Consider the following 18,503-nt stretch of genomic DNA (forward strand, 5'->3'; position numbering starts at 1 on the left):
CTACCTCTGAGCTAAACCCTAGCCCTATGTGATTTTTTTTGGGTGGTACTGGGGGTGGAACCCAGAGGCTTTCTACCTCTGGGCTATACTCCCAGACCTATTTTATATTTTATTTGGAAACAGGGTTTCACTAAATTGCTGAGAGCCTCACTAAATAGCTGAGGCTGGCTTTGAACTTGTGCAATCCTCCTATCTCAGCCTCCCAAGCGCGGGGATTACAAGTGTGCGCCACCACGCCCAGCTCCTAGCCCTAATTTTTTTTTTTTTATTCTTTTTTCCTTTTCTTTTTTATTTTTTTAGTACTGGGGATGAAACTCAGGGGCATTGTACCTCTAAGCTACACTCCCAGCCCTATTTTTTAGTCTTTTTTACTTTTGAAATAGGGTCTCACAGGCAAGGCTGGTGCTGGGGCCTCTAAGCCGGGATCAGAGCCTGCCGAGGGGTTAGGCCGGTGCTGGGGCCAGCGAGGCTGACATCGGAGCCTGCCGTGAGGCAAGGCCACTACTGGGGCCTCCGAAGCTGGGATCGGAGACTGCCAAGGGGTTAGGCCGATGCCGGGGCCAGCGGCCAGCATCGGAGCCTGCCGTGAGGCAAGGCTACTACTGAGGCCTCCGAGGCCGGATCAGAGCCTGCTGAGGGGTTAGACCAGGGCTGGGGCCAGCGAGGCCGTCATTGGAGCCTGCTGTGAGGCAAGGCCGGTGCTGGGGCCTCCGAGGCTGGGATCGGAGACTGCCGAGGGGTTAGGCCGGTGCTGGGCCAGCGAGGCTGGGATCGGAGCCTGCCGTGAGGCTAGGCTGGTGCTGGGACCTCCGAGGCTGGGATCGAAGCCAGCTGAGGGGTTAGGCTGGTGTTAGGGCCAGCGAGACCAGAATCGGGGCCTCCCATGAGGCAAGGCCACTGCTTGAGCCAGCGAGGTCTGGATCAGTCCACCGGGTAGCCAGGCCACTACTGGGGCCGTCAAGAGTGGGATCGGTAGTTGCAATGCGGCATGCACAGAGAAATATCGCAGAAAATATAAATCAGATGCTTCCCCTAATCAGCAAAAACTAGAAGGAAAGGGGCAATAGGAAGAGGTCGAGCTATAGAAAGGACCCTATAGTGAAGCAACTAAGGTGACCAATAGGTGGAATAGGGGAGGATGGAGCCTCTTTAAAATGCAGGAGGTACATAAACAAATGTATCAAAGTTAATCACCAAACAAGCATGGGATCGAGAGAGGGGGAGGGAATGGGATGGGGGCTGGATGAGGGCTAATTGGATGATGTGTGCTTGTATATCCTCTCAAGTCTTGTACTCCAATGTGATTGATATATGACTACAATGCACCAATTAAAACAAATAAAAAAGCCGGGCGTGGTGGCGCACGCTTGTAATCCCCGCGCTTGGGAGGCGGAGACAGGAGGATCGCGCAGGTTCGAAGCCAGCCGCGCGCGCTGGCTTAGGAGACCCTGTTTCTAAATAAAAATATAAAAATAGGTCTGGGAGTGTAGCCCAGAGGTAGAAGGGCTTCCAGGAACCCCAGTACCACCAAAAATAAATAAATAAATAAATAAATAAAAATAAAAATAAAAATAAAAAAAATAGGGCTGTCCACGAACCGTGATCCTTCAGTCTCCACACCCTGAATGCAGGGATTACAAGTGTGCGCCACCATACCTAGCTTTTATTCTTTATTTTATTTATTTTTTTTGGTGGTTCTGAAGATGGAACCCTTCAACCTTCCGGTTACACTCCCAGACCTATTTTATATTTTATTTGGAAACAGGGTCTCTTAAGCCAGCAAGGCTGGCTTTAACCCTGCACTATCCTCCTGTCTCCGCCTCCCAAGCGCGGGGATTACAAGCGTGTGCCACCACACACGGCTATTTTTCTTAAATTTTTAATTGACACAATAACAGTATATATTCATGGGGTACAGTGTGATATTTCAATATATACAATGTGCAGAGTATCTGGATAATTTGGCATATATCACTTCAAACATTTAGCATCTCTTTGTATTGGGAATATTCAAAATCCTCTAGACTAGCTACTTTGAAATACAAAACTAATTGTTGTCAACTATATTTCTTTTCTTTTTATTTATTTATTTATTTATTTATTTATTTATTTAATTTTTTTTTTTGGTAGTACTTGAGGTGGAACCCAAAGGCATTCTACTCCTGAGCTACACTTCCAGCTCTATTTTTCTTATTTTGGTGGTACTAGATGTAGAACCCAGAGGCTTTCTACTTCCGGGCAATACTCCCAGACCTATTTTATATTTTATTTGGAAACAGGGTCTCACTAAGTTGCTGAGAGCCTCACTAAGTAGCTGAGGCTGGCTTCAAACCTGTGCGATTCTCCTGTCTCAGCCTCCCAAGCACTGGGATTACAAGCATGCGCCACCATGCCCAGCTAAATTAGCCCTATTTTTTTTTTTATTTCTTTATTTTGAAACAAGGTCTCACAAAGTTGCAGAGGGCCTAAGTAGCCAAGGGTAGCCTCGAACCTGTGTTCCTCCTGTCTAAGCCTGCCAAGTACTGGGATTACAAGCATGTGCCACCACTCCTGGCTTCTTTTTTATAATTTTTTAACATAAAAAAGAACATGAGAAGCTGGGAATAGTGGCGCATGACTGTAATCTCAACAACTCAGGAGGCAGAGGCTGGAAGATCACAAGTTCAAGGTTAGCATGGGTAATTTAGCAAGACCCTGTCTCAAAATATAAAGATAAAAAGGCACAGAGATATATGGTAGTGGTAGAGCACTCTTGAGTTCAATTCATGGTGCCACAGAAACTGTGTGATTTTTTTTTAGATTGAAACATTATCTCACAAACAAAAACAAAACAAAGATATATAATCTAAATGACAATATATGGATAATATAAATTAAAATGAATGTAATAAGACTGAGAATTAGGTATGGTTAGAATTCATTAAATCTCTGGCAAAACTATAATCTTTTAAAAATAGGTTAAAAGTTTTTATTTGCTTTATTATAAAAGTAGTAGATATGGTAACTGAACAAAAATTGCAGAAGAAATAAAAATTTAAAAGATTAACTAATTAACCCCAATATGATGTATGAATATAATCCACCAATAAAAAAATAAAAAATAAATAAAAGATTAACTAAATTACATGACCTAAAGATAAATGCTATTAAGTCCTAAAGATTTGACATTTTAAATTCATTTTAATTAAAAAATTGGGAACTCACTGTATCTTGTATTCTCTTGAATATTATTTATGACTATTTAAAATGGCTATTTTTATTTCTAATTGCAAAATATGATTGTAGAAAAATTAGAAAAATATCAGAAAGTACAAATAGATCAAGTTAACCAAAATTCAATTAGCCAAAATGGTGCTATGTGATACTTTGTATTCTGCTTTTATTTTTTAGTACAGTTTTTATTTTAAATCTTTTCCCATAACTATAAAATATTATTTAAAGGAGGTTACTGTAACTAAATCCAAGGGTATATACCTCCGAGTGACACCTCTGGTCACTATTTTACTTATTTTATATTGAAACAGGATCTTGCTAAGTTGCTGAGCTGGCTTCAACCCTTCAATTCTCTTGTCTCTGCTACCCAAGTATTGGGATTACAGGCGTGAACATATCACCAACAATATGATTTTTAATAGCTCTAAAATATTTCATCATGATTGGTTTCTCATTTAACTTTCCTAGTCCACATTAAGTTTTTTCTATTAGATTTTAATTATTTCTAAGTGTTTAGAATTATCTATGTTGCTGCAATGAACTTGTTTTTTCCTTTGTGGTACTGGGGATGAAACCCAAGGGTATTTTACCTCCAAGCTACACACCTAGCCCTATTTTTTATTCTTTATTTTGAAATAGGGTCTTACTAAGTTGCAAAGGCCTAAGTAGCTGAAGCTGACCACGAACCTGTGACCCTTCTGTCTTAGCCTCCCAAGTACTGGGATTATAAGCGTGAGCCACCATATCTGGCTACAATGAATATTTTAATATTAAAACCCTTGACAATATTTATGATTACTATCTAGAGGCAATTATTAGGTTAATAATTATGTTGAATATTTTAAGGACCTTGAAATAGTGTTAAATACTTTTCTAGAAAGGCTTTGTAAATTTATAATACATGGCACTGCCGTGTATTATAAACATCCTCATAAGTAATGAATGTTAGAAACATTTATAAAAAGTAATTCTCAATCTGAACACTGGCATCTACTTTTTTTTTCTTGCTTACAGTAGTGGGATTGATATGTTTGCCTTAAGACGCTGGCATTTTTTATAAATTACTTCTATCATTGTTAACTTTTCTATTATTGTTGTGTATTGTTGTGTATATGCCCAGGGGCATTCTACCTCTGAGTTACAACACAGCTGTATTTTATCCTCCTGTTTTAGCCTCCCGAGTCCTGGGATTTCAGACATGTGCCACTGTGCCTGGCTTCTTTTATTATTTAATATGTCTTCTGAATATTTTTCTGTGGGAATTTAAAAGCTTTTATAACTGATTTATAAAAAGTGCTTTATTTTATTTAGTTAGGCTATTTGTTGTATATATTTTATCTCAATTTGCTATTTGTCTTATTATTTATAGCGTATTTTTATGTCAAAAGTGTTTTTCTTTTCTGTTATTTAAACAGCCAATATCTTGTTTTTATTTTTATGAGGTTTTCTGTTACTTTTATCCTTAAAATCCTTCCCTATTAAGAATACTGATAATCACCTGCCTTTTTTTTCTCTTTAAAATTTTAATTTGAAATAGGGTCTCACTAAGTTGCTGAGGTTGGTATTGAACCTCCAAACCTCCTTCTCAGCCTCCCAAGTACTGGGATTTCAGGTATGTGCTTTATCTGGTGTTTTATTTCTGTATATTGTATAAATGAGGTAAAAATCTAACTAGTTTTGCCGGGCGTGGTGGCGCACGCTTGTAATCCCCGCGCTTGGGAGGCGGAGACAGGAGGATCGCGCAGGTTCGAAGCCAGCCGCGCTGGCGTAAGAGACCCTGTTTCAAAAATATAAAATAGGTCTGGGAGTGTAGCCCGGAGGAAGAAGGGCTTCCAGGAACCCCAGTACCACCAAAAAAAAAAAAAAAAATCTAAATAGTTTTTTTCAAGTAGTTAGACTAAATAACTCTTCTGTCCTCCACTGATTGTAATGCTATCACTACCAGTCTTTGGGTTTTATTTATGCTAGATTATTACCAGCTGTCTTTTCCCTTTCTTGGATTCATATATATTATCGTCTCTGTAACTTCATAATAGTAGGCTAGGCAGTCTCTTCCCCATCATACATCATTCTTCTTTTGCAAAACTATCTTGGCAAGACCAACCTTTAGCAAACTAAAAAATAAAAAGGACTGGGGATGAAGTTCAGGGACAGAATGCCCTAGGGTTCAATCCCCAGCACCAAGATTAAACAAAGCAACAAAATTATCTGGGCTATTTTCAACCATGTCTACTTCTTTCGGGGGTGGTGGTGTGTGTGTGTGTGTGTGTGTGTGTGTGTGTGTGTGTGTGTGTGTGTGTGTGGTATTGGGATTGAACTCAGGGCATTCCACCTCCGAGCTACCCTAGACCTACTTATTTTTTTTTAGTTTGATACAGGGTCTTACCAAGTTGCAGAGGGCCTCACTAAGCAGCTGAGACTGGTTGTGCACCTGTGATCCTCCTGTCTCAGTCTCCCAAGTACTGGGATTACAAGTATGCACCACCATGCCCGGCTAACCATGTCTGTCTGTCTGTCTGTCTGTCTGTCTGTCTGTCTGTCTGTCTCCTTCCTTCCTCCCCCCTCTCCTTCCTTCCTTCCTGCTCTCTTTGTCTTTTTGGTCTGTCTCCTTCCTTCCTCCCCCTCTCTCCTTCCTTCCTTCCTGCTGTCTTTTTGGAACTGGGGATGGAACCCAGAGTACATACAGCATCTGTGAGGTTTGCCACTGAGCTTTGCCACTGAGCAACATCCCAGCTCCTAACCATGTCTACTTTTAATGAACATCAAAATCATTCTACCAGAGGAAGAACAATTTGATTAGAATTAAATCTGTTAGTTTAGGAAATGCTATTATTGTATCCTGACTCTGTAGAACATGTTAAAATTTATGTAAGTATACATCAGAAGAATTATACTATTTATATTTGGAGAACTGGTCAGCCCCCCCCTCCCCTCTCGTTCTGAGGATAGAACTCAGGGGCCTTCTATCTCTAGGATATACCTCAGATCTATTTTATATTTTATATGGAAATAAAGTCTTACTAAATTGCTGAGAGCCTCAGTAAGTAGCTGAGACTGACTTTGAACCTGAGATCCTCCTGTCTCAAACTTCCAAGTACTGGGATTACAAGTGTGTGCCACCAAGCCGGGCTTGCTCAGTCTTTGATGTAATTCTGTGTTCAATGATAGTCTTAAGTCCATCAAAGTTTCTAAAATTTAACTAGTTTTTTTCCCCTGAAAATTATTTACAATTGTTCACCTTCTATAAATATTTTTAAAACTAAATTCAAATTAAAAAAAAAAATCAACTTCAAAGCCAGTCGTGGTGGCACATGCTTGTAATCCCAGCACTTGGGAGGCTGAGATAGGAGGATCCGGGTTCATGGCTAGCCTCAGCTACTTAGTGAGGCCCTCTGCTACTTAGTGAGACCCTGCTTCAAAATAAAGAATAAAAAATATGGTTGGAGGGGTAGCTTGGAGGTAGAATGCAATGCTCCTGGATTCCATTCCCAGTACCCTCACACACACAAAATCAACTTCACTTTTCTATATCATTGTACTTACTGAATAGCTGTCTAATGACAAATTATAGCTTGCTTATTTAAAAACAATTCGATACCCAAAACTGTTCATCGTTCCATCTATTGAAAAAAATGAGGATGGGAAATTGGAGCTACAAGCTTAGGTCATCAAAGCACTGCTATGGTAGAAGGGTATTAACTCTTGCCATCTTCAGTGTAAAACAGGGATACTCTTGTTTGTGACCAAAATATTTTAAGATTTTACATTACTCTTTTTTTCTTTGTGTACTGGGGACGGCACCCAGGGGCATTCTACCTCCCAGCTATACCCTCAGCCCCATTTTATTTTTTATTTATATATATATATATATATATATATATATATATATATATATATATATATATTTATTTGGTGGTACTGGGGTTCCTGGAAGCCCTTCTACCTCCAGGCTATACTCCCAGACCTATTTTTTGTTTACATTTTTATTTGGAAACAGGGTCTCCTAAGCCAGCGTGCATGGCTGTCTTCGAACCTGCGAGATCCTCCTGTCTCTGCCTCCCAAGCACGGGGATTACAAGCGTGCACCACCATGCCCGGCGTATTTTTTATTTTGAAACAGGGTCTCACTAAGTTGCTGAGACTAACCTTGAAGTTGTGATCCCGTCTCAACCTCTCGAGTACTGAGATTACAGGCATATGCCACCACACCCGGCTTACGTTAATTTTAAAAGACATTTTTATTCAAGGTAGTCTGCCCAATACAGCAAGAAACAGAAGTTGTTATAAGGTATAAATTTGCTGCCAGCGTGCCCTATACCGCAGCTGCAATCACAACTTCCTTCTCAGTCCAACCTTAAAAATCACCTATGTGCACAGAGAAGCCAGAGACAATAAGAACACTGTGCTTGATTGATGACCAAGGGGATCATCTGTCCTAAACATAATTCAGTACAATTCTGACCTTTTCGGAACTTTACTAATCTTGTGACCTGTCATCAAGTCCCTCCTCCCAACCTGTTCAGTACAATAACACCAATTTTTACAGGTGTGTGCCTTAATATAAAAGCAAATTCTTATTGCAATAAATTAAGAATCATGTAAGGAAGGATGTCAAGATTAAGGTTCACAGATTAATACAGCTGAATCATCAGTAAACCCTTTACCAAAGGATTTGAATTTCCACAACACAATCCTCTTCAATTCAATGGCTTCTAGTTCTGTTTTTACCATCTGCAGTCTTTCCCTATAGAAACAGAGCTGATGCTGCTGAGCCCCTGGCAACAGCCATCCAAAGTGGCTGTTCTATATTTAACTAGTTTGACCTATATGCAAGTATTCATCTTCGTCAGCATAGACTGTCCGACATCACAGAAGGGATGCTTTTTTTTTATTATTATGTAACACACATTTACCCCCTTTGGGGTTAGTGGGGTATACAAAGCCATTTCTGGATATAAAGATTGAGAAAGGTATAATTGAAAAGGGAGGCTATGATTAAATCTACCTAGAAATTCCTTGCCAACTCAGTTTTATCATTAGCAGCATCATATCTGAACTACCTGCAAATTGAAAAACACCAAAGTTACCTACATAGCCATGTGGAAACTATCAGGACTGAGATTTTAGAAAATGTTTCTCTGGATGGCATTTTAATTCAGTTTCGCCTAGTGTGTATACTCACAGAGCCTATCTGCTCAAATTTCAGTTTTTTAGCACTTCAAAGTATTTATAAAGACTGATATCACATGATTTTTCTTTTCTATAAGTCTTTCAAAGAATAAAAATGAGAATGCATTTGCGTATGTGTGGTACCAGGGACTGAACCCACGGACATCATACCTCAGAGCTACATCCCTAACCCTTTTTATTTTTATTTTTTTGAAACAGGGGCTGACTAAGTTGCTGAGGTCTTACTGAGTTGCTGAAGCTGGCCTTGATCCTGCAATCCTCCTGTCTCAGCTTCCTAAGTACTGGGATTAGAAGTATGCAGCATCACACCCAGCTATATCTTATATTTTTAAAAAATCTAGTTATTTCCCCTCAGCTCTCCACACATGGTATCCAATGGATATCGTGTTCCCATTATTTCTGTTGGGAAAATAGCTGCTAGTCAAACTGATTGGATGGTGTCTGCCACTGGAGAGCAATCTGCTTTACTCAGTCAACCAATTCAAGTTAACTTCATCCAGAAACACCTTCACAGAAGCAGTCAGAATAATGTTTGGCCAAATATCTGGGCACTTAGTTGCCCAGTGTAGCTGACTCATAAAAGCAACATTGCAGTTTGTAAACTCTGGTCTTATCTCGAAATAATTTTATTTTTTTTCCAAGACTCAAATCAGCCTTTCTTTTGAGCTCTGACAACTGGATCCTGCCACTACAACTAAGCTGATTCAGTTTAAGTAAGCTCGCTTTCCATATACGGACCTTGACTCAATATAGAATTATGTAAGTCTCCTCATGGATTTAACTTACCCTCTTTCTAAAAGACAAATGAGGTCAAGTCTTTGGAAGTAACACGATATAAAAGTATTACTTGAAAATATACTCACAGTGTTTTATAAAACACTTGGCTTATACAAGCATTTACCTTTGTTATTACGATCATGTGGTTAATGACATCTGCTCCTATCATGTAAATCCCATTCAATCTCTGCAGGCGTAAGGCATAAACTAGGCACTAAGTAAATTTTACCTACAAGTTGTTTCAAATATAGATCACAGTAACATATCTGCCTCCCTAACTCAGTGTCACTTATCATAAAAGTGGTAACAAGTTTTTACTATGTAAGAGTCACATTACCCTCCTTTGTTCCTCCTCAGCATCAGCGAAAAGTTTGCGGATGTTAGCCTCTGATTCCCCCACATATTTGTTAAGGATCTCCGGCCCATTGACCACTTTGGGCTCTCTTGCATTCAACATCTTGCCAATCTGTCGAGCCAAGAGTGTCTTTCCACAACCTGGGGGTCCATATAGCAGAATGCCTTTAACATGTTTACAACCTGAAAAGAAAGAGAAAACAGTTTTATACCAAATAACTAAAATCCAAGTAAGACAGAATCTAAAGGAAAGTTTTCTTTCCTCTTCATATGCACTTAGCAAAAACAAATAATGATATTTGCATATATTAGTATGCAGGTGCCATAAATAGAATAAAAATGAACAATCAAATCTCTCCCTTTTCAAACAGAAAATCCAGAAACAATTCCTATACAAGTACTAACATTTGAATAGAAAAAGCTGCCAGTTTAAAGGTCTTTGGAAAAGTATATTCAAACTAACTATTAGAACAAACACTTGCTGTGCAGGATGGAGCACATTTGTAATCCCAGTACTTGAGAGGCTGAGACAGGGGGATTGCAGGTTCAAGGCCAGCCTCAGCAACTTAGTGAGGCTCTCAGAAACTTAGTAAGACCCTGTTTCAAACTAAAATAATAAAAAAAAAATAAGGCTGGAGGTGTAGCTCAAAGGTAGAATGCCCCTGGGTTCCATCACCAGTACCATAAAAATAAATAAAATAAAATAAAATAAAACAAGCTCTTTTAATTCTGAAAATGTTTCTTTGATTTAAATGTCTAACTAGAAAATATTGCTTATTCTCATTATCCATTAAAGTCAGAAGGGGAGGGGAATCTGGTCTTAGGTAAATCTAACCCAAAACAAATCTATTATGAGATAGGCTATGAGTCAGGCATGGTGGTGCACGCCTGTAACCCCAGTATTTGGGAGGCTGAGACAGGAGGATCGTGGTTCGCCGCCAGCCTCAGCTACCTAGTGAGGCTCTTTCCAACTCAGTAAGACCCTGTTTCAAAATATAAAATATAAAATAGGGCTTGGCGTATAGCTCAGAGGTAGAATGCCCCTGGGTTCCTTCCCCAGTATAAAAAAAAAAAAAAAAAAAAAATCTGGGCGTGGTGGCACAAGCTTGTAATCCCCGCGCTTGGGAGGCAGAGACAGGAGGATCGCGCAGGTTGGAAGCCAGCCTCACTGGCTTAAGAGACCCTGTTTCCAAATAAAAATATAAAATAGGTCTGGGAGTATAGCCTGGAGATAGAAGGGTTCCATCCCCAGTACCACCGCCCCCCCCCAAAAAAAAGGAGATAGTAGGCTAGTAGGCTATGGAAACATTATCTTACTCACAAAGTAACAGGTCTACCTATTAATACAAGAACTTGAAAACAGGAGCCAGACATGATGGCACACCCCTTTGACCCCAGTACATGAGAGGCTGAGGCAGAAGGATCACAGGTTTGAGTAGAGCTTAGCAAGTAGTGAGGCTCTCATCAGCCTGGTTAGATCCTGTTTAAAAAAATAAAAATGGGGCTGAGGATGTAGCTCAGCGGTAGAATGCCCCCCCCCTGGTTTTATCCCCGTACTTCACACACACACACAAGGGAAAGCATGTCTGAATGGAATGGGTATAGAGTCCAAAGGATCCAGGTGGATGCTAGGAACTCTGTAGATAAAGCTACACGTCTTTCTTCACGTGACTAATGTCAAATTAGGCAGCCCAGATGAAAATCAAGTCTCAAAAGTAGTATTCAACTATTTTCTAGGCAAGCATTGCTAAATGCCCTAAAGGTACCATTACCAATCCCAAATAGCCAGACCCCCAGGGTTTCACTAGCCAACACTATATGAACATGTGTTCAATTTTTTTCTTCTTCTTCTTTTGGTACCGGGAATTGAAGCCACGGGCATTCTACTTCAGAGCTACACCCCAGCACTATGTTATTATTATGATTATTTGCTTTGAAACGGGGTCTCACTAATTGCTTAGGGTCTTGCTAAGTTGCAGAGGCTGGCCTGGAACCTGCGATGTCAACCTTTCAAGTACAAGAATTACAGGTGTGTGCCACCATGCCTGGCTTACTCTATTTCTTAAAATGAAAACCTGTGGCTTCTGTTTACTCTTCTGGGGACTTTTATCTTTATAGAAGTTTCATAGTTAGGAGACATGGCTCCGTCCTGATGAGTTTGTTTGTTTGTTTGTTTGTTTGTTTTATTTGGAAACAGGGTCTCACTAAGTTGCTGAGAGCCTCACTAAGTAGCTGAGGCTGGCTTCGAACCTGTGCAATCCTCCTGTCTCAGCCTCCCAAGTGCTGGGATTATAAGCGTGCGCCACCACGCCTGGCTAAGTTTGTTTTTTTAATACTACATACAAAAGTGTACTCTGAATAATGGGATTATTAGATCTCAGTGTTATCCCATTTATAACTATGGGTTAAAAAAAATCTGTGGAAAGGCGCTCTCTCTCTCTCTCTCTCTCTCTCTATATATATATATATATATATATGTACAAATGTATATATATATATATATATGTGTATATATAGAGAGAGCATATATACAGTGTATAAGTTTCCATGGAAAATTATTTGTTTTTATGAAATAAAAGCATTTAAAATATATCTTTTTGCTGGGCATGGTGGCGCACGCTTGTAATCCTCACTCTTGGGAAGCAGAGACAGGAGAATCGCACAGGTTCACAGCCAGTCTTGCTGGCTTAAGAGACCCTGTTTCCAAATAAAAATATAAAAAATAGGTTCCTGGGAGCATAGCCCGAAGGTAGAAGGGTTTCCAGAAACCCCAGCACCACCACAAAAATAAATAAATAAATATATATATATATATATATAGTCTCTTTTAAAAAAGAACATGAAGCCAGGCGTGGTGGCACACTTGTAATCCCAGCATTCGGGAGGCTGAAATCCAGAGGATCACGGTTCGCGGACAGCCTCAGCTACTTAGTGAGGCTCTTTTCAACTCAGTGAGACCTGGTTTCAAAGTAAATAATAAAAAATAGGGCAGGGGGCGTAGCTCGGAGGTCGAATGCCCCTGGGTTCCATCCCCAGACCCGTAAATAAATAAATAAATAAATAAATGAAAAAGAACATGACATACTTGAGAAATTCACATAAAATAAACCATAAGATATAACCAGCTCTACTAGGAACTTTATATCCGGAGGAGGAGGAGGATCCTTTCAGTTGTCTGTATTGTCCTTAGGTCTATCCTTGTGTCAAGAAAAGAGTCTCTTTTAAATCCTTAAAATCTATGCTTATAGTTTAGTTTGTAGAAAAAGGAGACTTAGTGGAAACCCTTGAAAGCTTAGAAATGTAACCCTTCTCATCACAGACTAAATCCCTGCCCCAAGAGCCCTGGTGCAATACAGTTCTTCATCCTCTGATCATCCTCCAAGCACACGTGGCAGGGAGGTAAGGGGATAAGCCCTGGGCTTCTCCTGGAGTGCAGCACCTCCAAGCACCAGGCACACTGAGTGAGGAACTTGGCTCCTAATCTTCCCCCTCTGGCCACCTGCAAACCATTTGTGTATGAACCACAGCAGGGACAGGTGAAACCTGCACAAGGAAAGGTGATCAGAAAGGAGGAAAGGAAGATTTGCTGAGCAATTATGAAGTACCAGCCCTTGTTCTCATGTCCGGTTTCTTGACTCACTTTCTCCAAGTTTATCGACTTCTCTTAACCATACTCCTTTCCATATTAAGCCACACTTTCTTGAAAGACTCGTGACTCCCTGGCCTTCTTATACTTCTGCTATACCTATCTGGAGAGCCCTGAACACAACATGGCTTTATTGCACCTACACACTGGCCACAGAGTGCGGCCAGAGGAAAGTACGCCACTGTGCTGACCGATATCCCTGGGGTATTACACTGTCCAGTCAGGTCTGCACTCACTGCTTTCTCAGTACCAAAGACAGTCTTGACTTGTCTCCTCATTAATTACCCAAATCCTCACTGTTCTTTTCTTCTCAAGAGTGACCCCATACCATTAATTCGCAGAGATGACCTAGATTCCTACTGCATGGCTTAAAAATAATGATCAAGCACAAACTCCCTGCAGCTCTCCGCTTCTTTGTCTATAAACTGGTCAGCAGACACAGCCTTCCTCAAGCTCAGTCTCATTTCTCAAAGGAGTTTTCCTTCCTCATCTCCAACTTCTATACTGTTACTGTTTCGATACTTTTTTTTTCTATTACATATGTCTATTCAGGGGCAAGTACTATCATAATAATCTCGAATTGCAAATACCCCGCAAGATATCTAGCACATAATGCGTACTCAATAAAGGGCTAAATACGTGAAGTGTTGATTCTTTTCCTACAAACTCAAAAAATATGAAGGAGCAAATACCATTTTTCAAAATTATTAGATGCTCTTAATTTGTGGAATGGTGCTTTCATTCGTCGCTGATCTAATTTACATACCTGAAAAGGGCATTTGCAATGACTGAGACTTTGCAAATCTAGCCAAATAAACTGTATAATATGTAAATACTAGAATGAGCTTTGCAGCCATTTTTTGTATATGAAAAAAGCTCAGTTTAATGTGTTCTGAATTAAACTGACTTGAGTCTTATAAATAATTCACAAACATTGCCATTAAGTTTAAGAGAAAAACAGACAAAATACATACCCATAGACCTTATTACATATATCTTTGAAATTACAGAATATATTCAATATAACATCAATAAGGGTGTCTTAGAAACTGTAATCTGCATTAGTGCTATGATTCCTTCAGGATCTCGAGCAAGCACATCAAAAATATACATTGACATGTGAAGATTTTCAAAATCTACTTCCACAAAGGAACCAGTTACTCGAATAAGCAGTGGAAGTGGGACTTTGTTATTACTATTATTATTATAGTTTATTCTAACTTATTAAATAAGCATTGGTCTCTAATTTTAAGTGAGTCATAAAAACTAATTCCATTCAACAAAAATGTATTAAGCTCCTGTTTAGACTAGGTACTAAAGTAGGTGTTAGGGATACAAACATGAAAAAGACAGTCCCTACCTGCAGGGCATTCATGACTTAGTAGGAAAGACAGAAATAAAAATAAGTTATCTATAATATAATATGACATATCAGAGATCTGCATGAAATGTTTTTGGAATCTAGCCCAAAGACACTAATTCTGCCAGGGTGATGACAGAAAATTAAGGATGGACACAGGGGAAGGGGTAAAATCAAATCTGGGCCTGAACAGATGAGTAGGAGGTTCTTGGTTGGGCAGTGGAGAGGAAATGGCACCAAAAAGACAGAGCTCAGCACAGCAAAGACAGAGCTCTGGACAAAGAAGCTGTCTTAAAAAACAGCCATAGGGGCTAGAGCTTTGGAAGGGAAAGCAGGCAGTGCTTGGAGATAGTGCTCTGGCGTTCACCAACTGGCAGGCCTTGACGCCATGCCCACCAGCTTTGAGCTTGTAGGAGATGAGATACGTTTGTAAAAGCTAACTTTGAGGGGAGTGTGGAGGAAAGTCTGGGAACAGCACTGCTGAGGCTAGAAAGCTAGCTGAAGAAGTGTTCTGAGACTTTTTCTGGAGACATTGACTCGCTATTTATTATTTTAGCCAGCTGAGCTTTCATACTGTCCCCAGGCCTTTGGGAGCATATGTGGAAATGGGTCCAGACACCGCGGAGGCCACCCTTCACCCCTGCTGATGCCCCAGCTTCTCCTGAGCCTCCGCAGGGCATTAAAGCCTGTCTCTGATTCTGGAAAGCCTCTGATCTCTGGCTGCGGGACAACCTAACTGCTGAGCTGTGCTGACTAATGCTTGTGTGCTCGCTCTCTCTTCTTTTTAATATCTTACAAGCCCCCTTACTGTACAAGAATCAGTCCCCTGAGTTAGTCAATTAAGTAGCAAAGGAAAGGTAAGAAAGAAAAAGGGATCAGTGGACCCCATTTAAACTGTCATTTTCTCTCATTCTGTTTCCAAAAGAATAGTCTAATCTACTTCCTCAGAAAAATGCACGTGTATAAAATTTGTATACAATGTTGAGAAGATGCTTAAACACTTTGAGGTTAATCCATGGGATCCAAACTAAAACCTCCTGACCATACCATCAAAATAATTAAGACAAGAGATTAGAAGTAGAAAGAAGCAATCATTACAAAAAATATCAGAAAAATAAAGAAAGGGAGATGTGGAAGCTATTCATCAGAGCTTAGAGACCAAGTGGAGATCAGAGAAGAAAGAGGATAACTTTAGATATCTAGCTAGGCACACTGGTAAACTGATTATAACCTCAAAGATACCAAGAAATGGCAAGAGGAAGAGAGGAGTCAGTTTGGAGACTAAGGAAAATAATTACTTTGTTTAGGCTAGAAGACATTAGAAATATGGGCAGTAATACAAATTAAGAAAACAGGTTGAAAGCTTAAAAAATCAGAACTACTGGTTCTGACATCTTAAAATATTTCTGAATGCTTGCTTTGGGCACATAAAAAGTCACAAGAAAGTAAAAGTGTGTGTGTGTGTTTACTGGAGATTGAACCCAGGAGCATTCTATCTTGGAACCACACTCCCAGCCCCCCCACTTTTTTTGTGGTACTGGGGGTGGAACCCAAGGGCTCTTCTACCTCCAGGCTATACTCCCAGACCTATTTTGTGTTTTATTTTGAAACAGGGTCTCACTAAGTGCTGAGAGCCTCACTAAGTAGCTCAGGCTGGCTTCAAACCTCCTGTCTCAGCCTCCCAAGCACTGGGATTACAAGCGTGCGCCACCACACCCAGCTCCTCTCCCAGCCCTTTCTATATTTTGTTTTGAAACAGGGCCACACTAGGTTGCTGAGAGTTTTGCTATGTCTCTGAGGCTGTCCTCCAACCAGTGATCCTCCTGCCTCAGCCTCCCAAGTATGAGATTATAGCATGTATCAACACACCCAGCTGCCATAACAAGTTCTGAGCAGAGGATTGTGACCGTAGGAATACATGCTATAGAAACAGAGGATGAGGCCTGGGAAGAGACCACTAGATTTAAAAACTGGGACACTCATGCTGGCATGGGCCACAGGGATGTACATCAGAGTCAGAGTGTTTGGGGTTGAGGTGCTTTCCTTTTTACTTAGAAGGAAGCTAAGGAGGATTCAAGGTGAGAGCTCACCAGGATGTCTCTCCTGACACTAGCTAAGTAATGGGAAGAGAGGAAGGAAGTGGAGGTCACGCCTCCCGGTCTGTTCACTATATGAAGCAGGAGCTAGCTAGGTCATTTACAGGACAGAGATGAGAAGGAACACTGGGCAACATGGTAAAGGCTTGAAAGAACACGGAACCGGGGGAGTGTGTGGGGCAAAGCAGCTGAACAGACAGGGCCACTATGTAGGTGAGTTCCGCTCCTCCTGTAATTATATAAGCAAGTCATGGTGTTAGGTGAGGCAGAGATTCTTATTCAATTCTATAAAATTCATTTAAGCTGGAATAAGAATCTTGACATTTTTGGTTTTAACTCGCTTATTTTTTCAAAACCAAGTCTTGAAATTTAGCAACATGAGGTAAATAACAAGATTAGTTTATTTTGGAATCTACATATTTACAGCTCAGTTCTATTACCTAATTTTCCCATCAAAAGGCCAAGGTAAAAACTATAATGAGGCTGTTTTCAACATTTTCAAAGTTTGAGGCCTTAATTTTCATTTCCACATCATTCCCATCTCTTCTTCTTCCTCTATAACATATAGAAGTAAGAACTATTGTGGTCGGGTGCGGTGGCCTCTGCCTATAATCCTAGGACTTGGGAGACTAAGATAAAAAGATCAAGACCAGTGGGTGGTAAGCTAAGTGAGACCTTGTTTCAAAACATAAAATGAAACAGGGCCTGGGGGGGCGCTCAGAGGTAGAATGCCCCTGGGTTCAATCTCCAGTACCCCCCCAAAAAAACTACTGTGGACTACTAGTATAGTAAAATATGGCTCCAAAGCATTTAATTTCCTATGTCAAGTACTTAACTGCTTGCTTTACTGTGTGTTCCTGTTATTGGATGAGGCGCAATCATATTAAGAACTCGATTGTAGTTAAAGAAAAGCAAGTGGAAGTGAAAAACGTAATACAAAATGGTCAGAAATGGATTTATGTATGTGGTTTAGAATATACACACATACATACACATACAGATGCAGTATGGCCCTGAACACACTACTGAAATGACCAAGACAAGAAATTGGAAGGAGAAAGAAGCAACAGTTAAAGAAAATAAGCTGGGCATGGTGGCGCAGGCTTTTAATCCCAGTATTTGGGAGGCTGAGATGGGAGGATCGTGGTTCACAGACAGCCTCAGCTACTACTAAGTGAGGCCGTTTGCAACTCAGACCCTGTTTCAAAATAAAGATTAAAAAAAAAATAGGGCTGGGGGTGTAGCCCGGAGGCAGAAGGCCCCTGGGTTCCATCCACATACAAAAAGAGAGAGAGAGAGAGAGAGAGAGAGAGAGAAAGAGAGAGAGAGAGAGAGAGAGAGAGAGAGAGAGAGAGAGAGGGAGGAAGGGAGGAAGGAAGGAAGGAAGGAAGGAAGGAAGGAAGGAAGGAAGGAAGGAAACAGGAAAAAAAGATGTGGCAGCTATTCATCAGAGTTTGGAGAACAAATGGAAATTAGAGAAGGAAGAGAACTGAACCCAGGGCCTCTCTCATGCTAAGCAAATTCCACTGAGCTACATCCCAAACCTATAGTTATATTTGAATATAGAAGTGAAGTTCTAAGATATCATATTCTCTCATTCAGCAAGTGATACACGTCATGGGGTAAATGAGGAAATTCCCTATCCTAATTGCTTTTATTTATTTATTTATTTATTTATTTATTGGTGGTACTGGGGTTCCTGGAAGCCCTTCTACCTCCGGGATACACTCCCACGGGCTACACTCCCAGACCTATTTTTTAACATTTTTATGTGGAAACAGAGTCTCTTAAGCCAGCGTGATCCTCCTGTCTCCGCCTCCCAAGCGCAGGGATTACAAGCGTGCGCCACCACGCCCGGCTCTATTTT

At 40.5% G+C, this 18,503-nt stretch overlaps 1 protein-coding gene across 1 annotated transcript in view; it reads right to left on the reverse strand.

Moving 5' to 3' along the window:
• Positions 1–18,503, reverse strand: part of NSF (N-ethylmaleimide sensitive factor, vesicle fusing ATPase) — a gene marked incomplete at both ends in the record, with an annotated part of 131,833 nt that overhangs the window by 56,211 nt on the left and 57,119 nt on the right. Inside the window, one exon of the mRNA XM_080712539.1 lies at positions 9,518–9,717. Within this exon, the coding sequence (XP_080568665.1) occupies positions 9,518–9,717 (200 nt within the window). The remainder of the gene's footprint in view (positions 1–9,517; positions 9,718–18,503) is intronic.

This window comes from Muscardinus avellanarius, assembly GCF_963383645.1.
Source record: "Muscardinus avellanarius genome assembly, chromosome: 16".
NCBI classification, from domain to species: Eukaryota; Metazoa; Chordata; class Mammalia; order Rodentia; family Gliridae; genus Muscardinus; species Muscardinus avellanarius.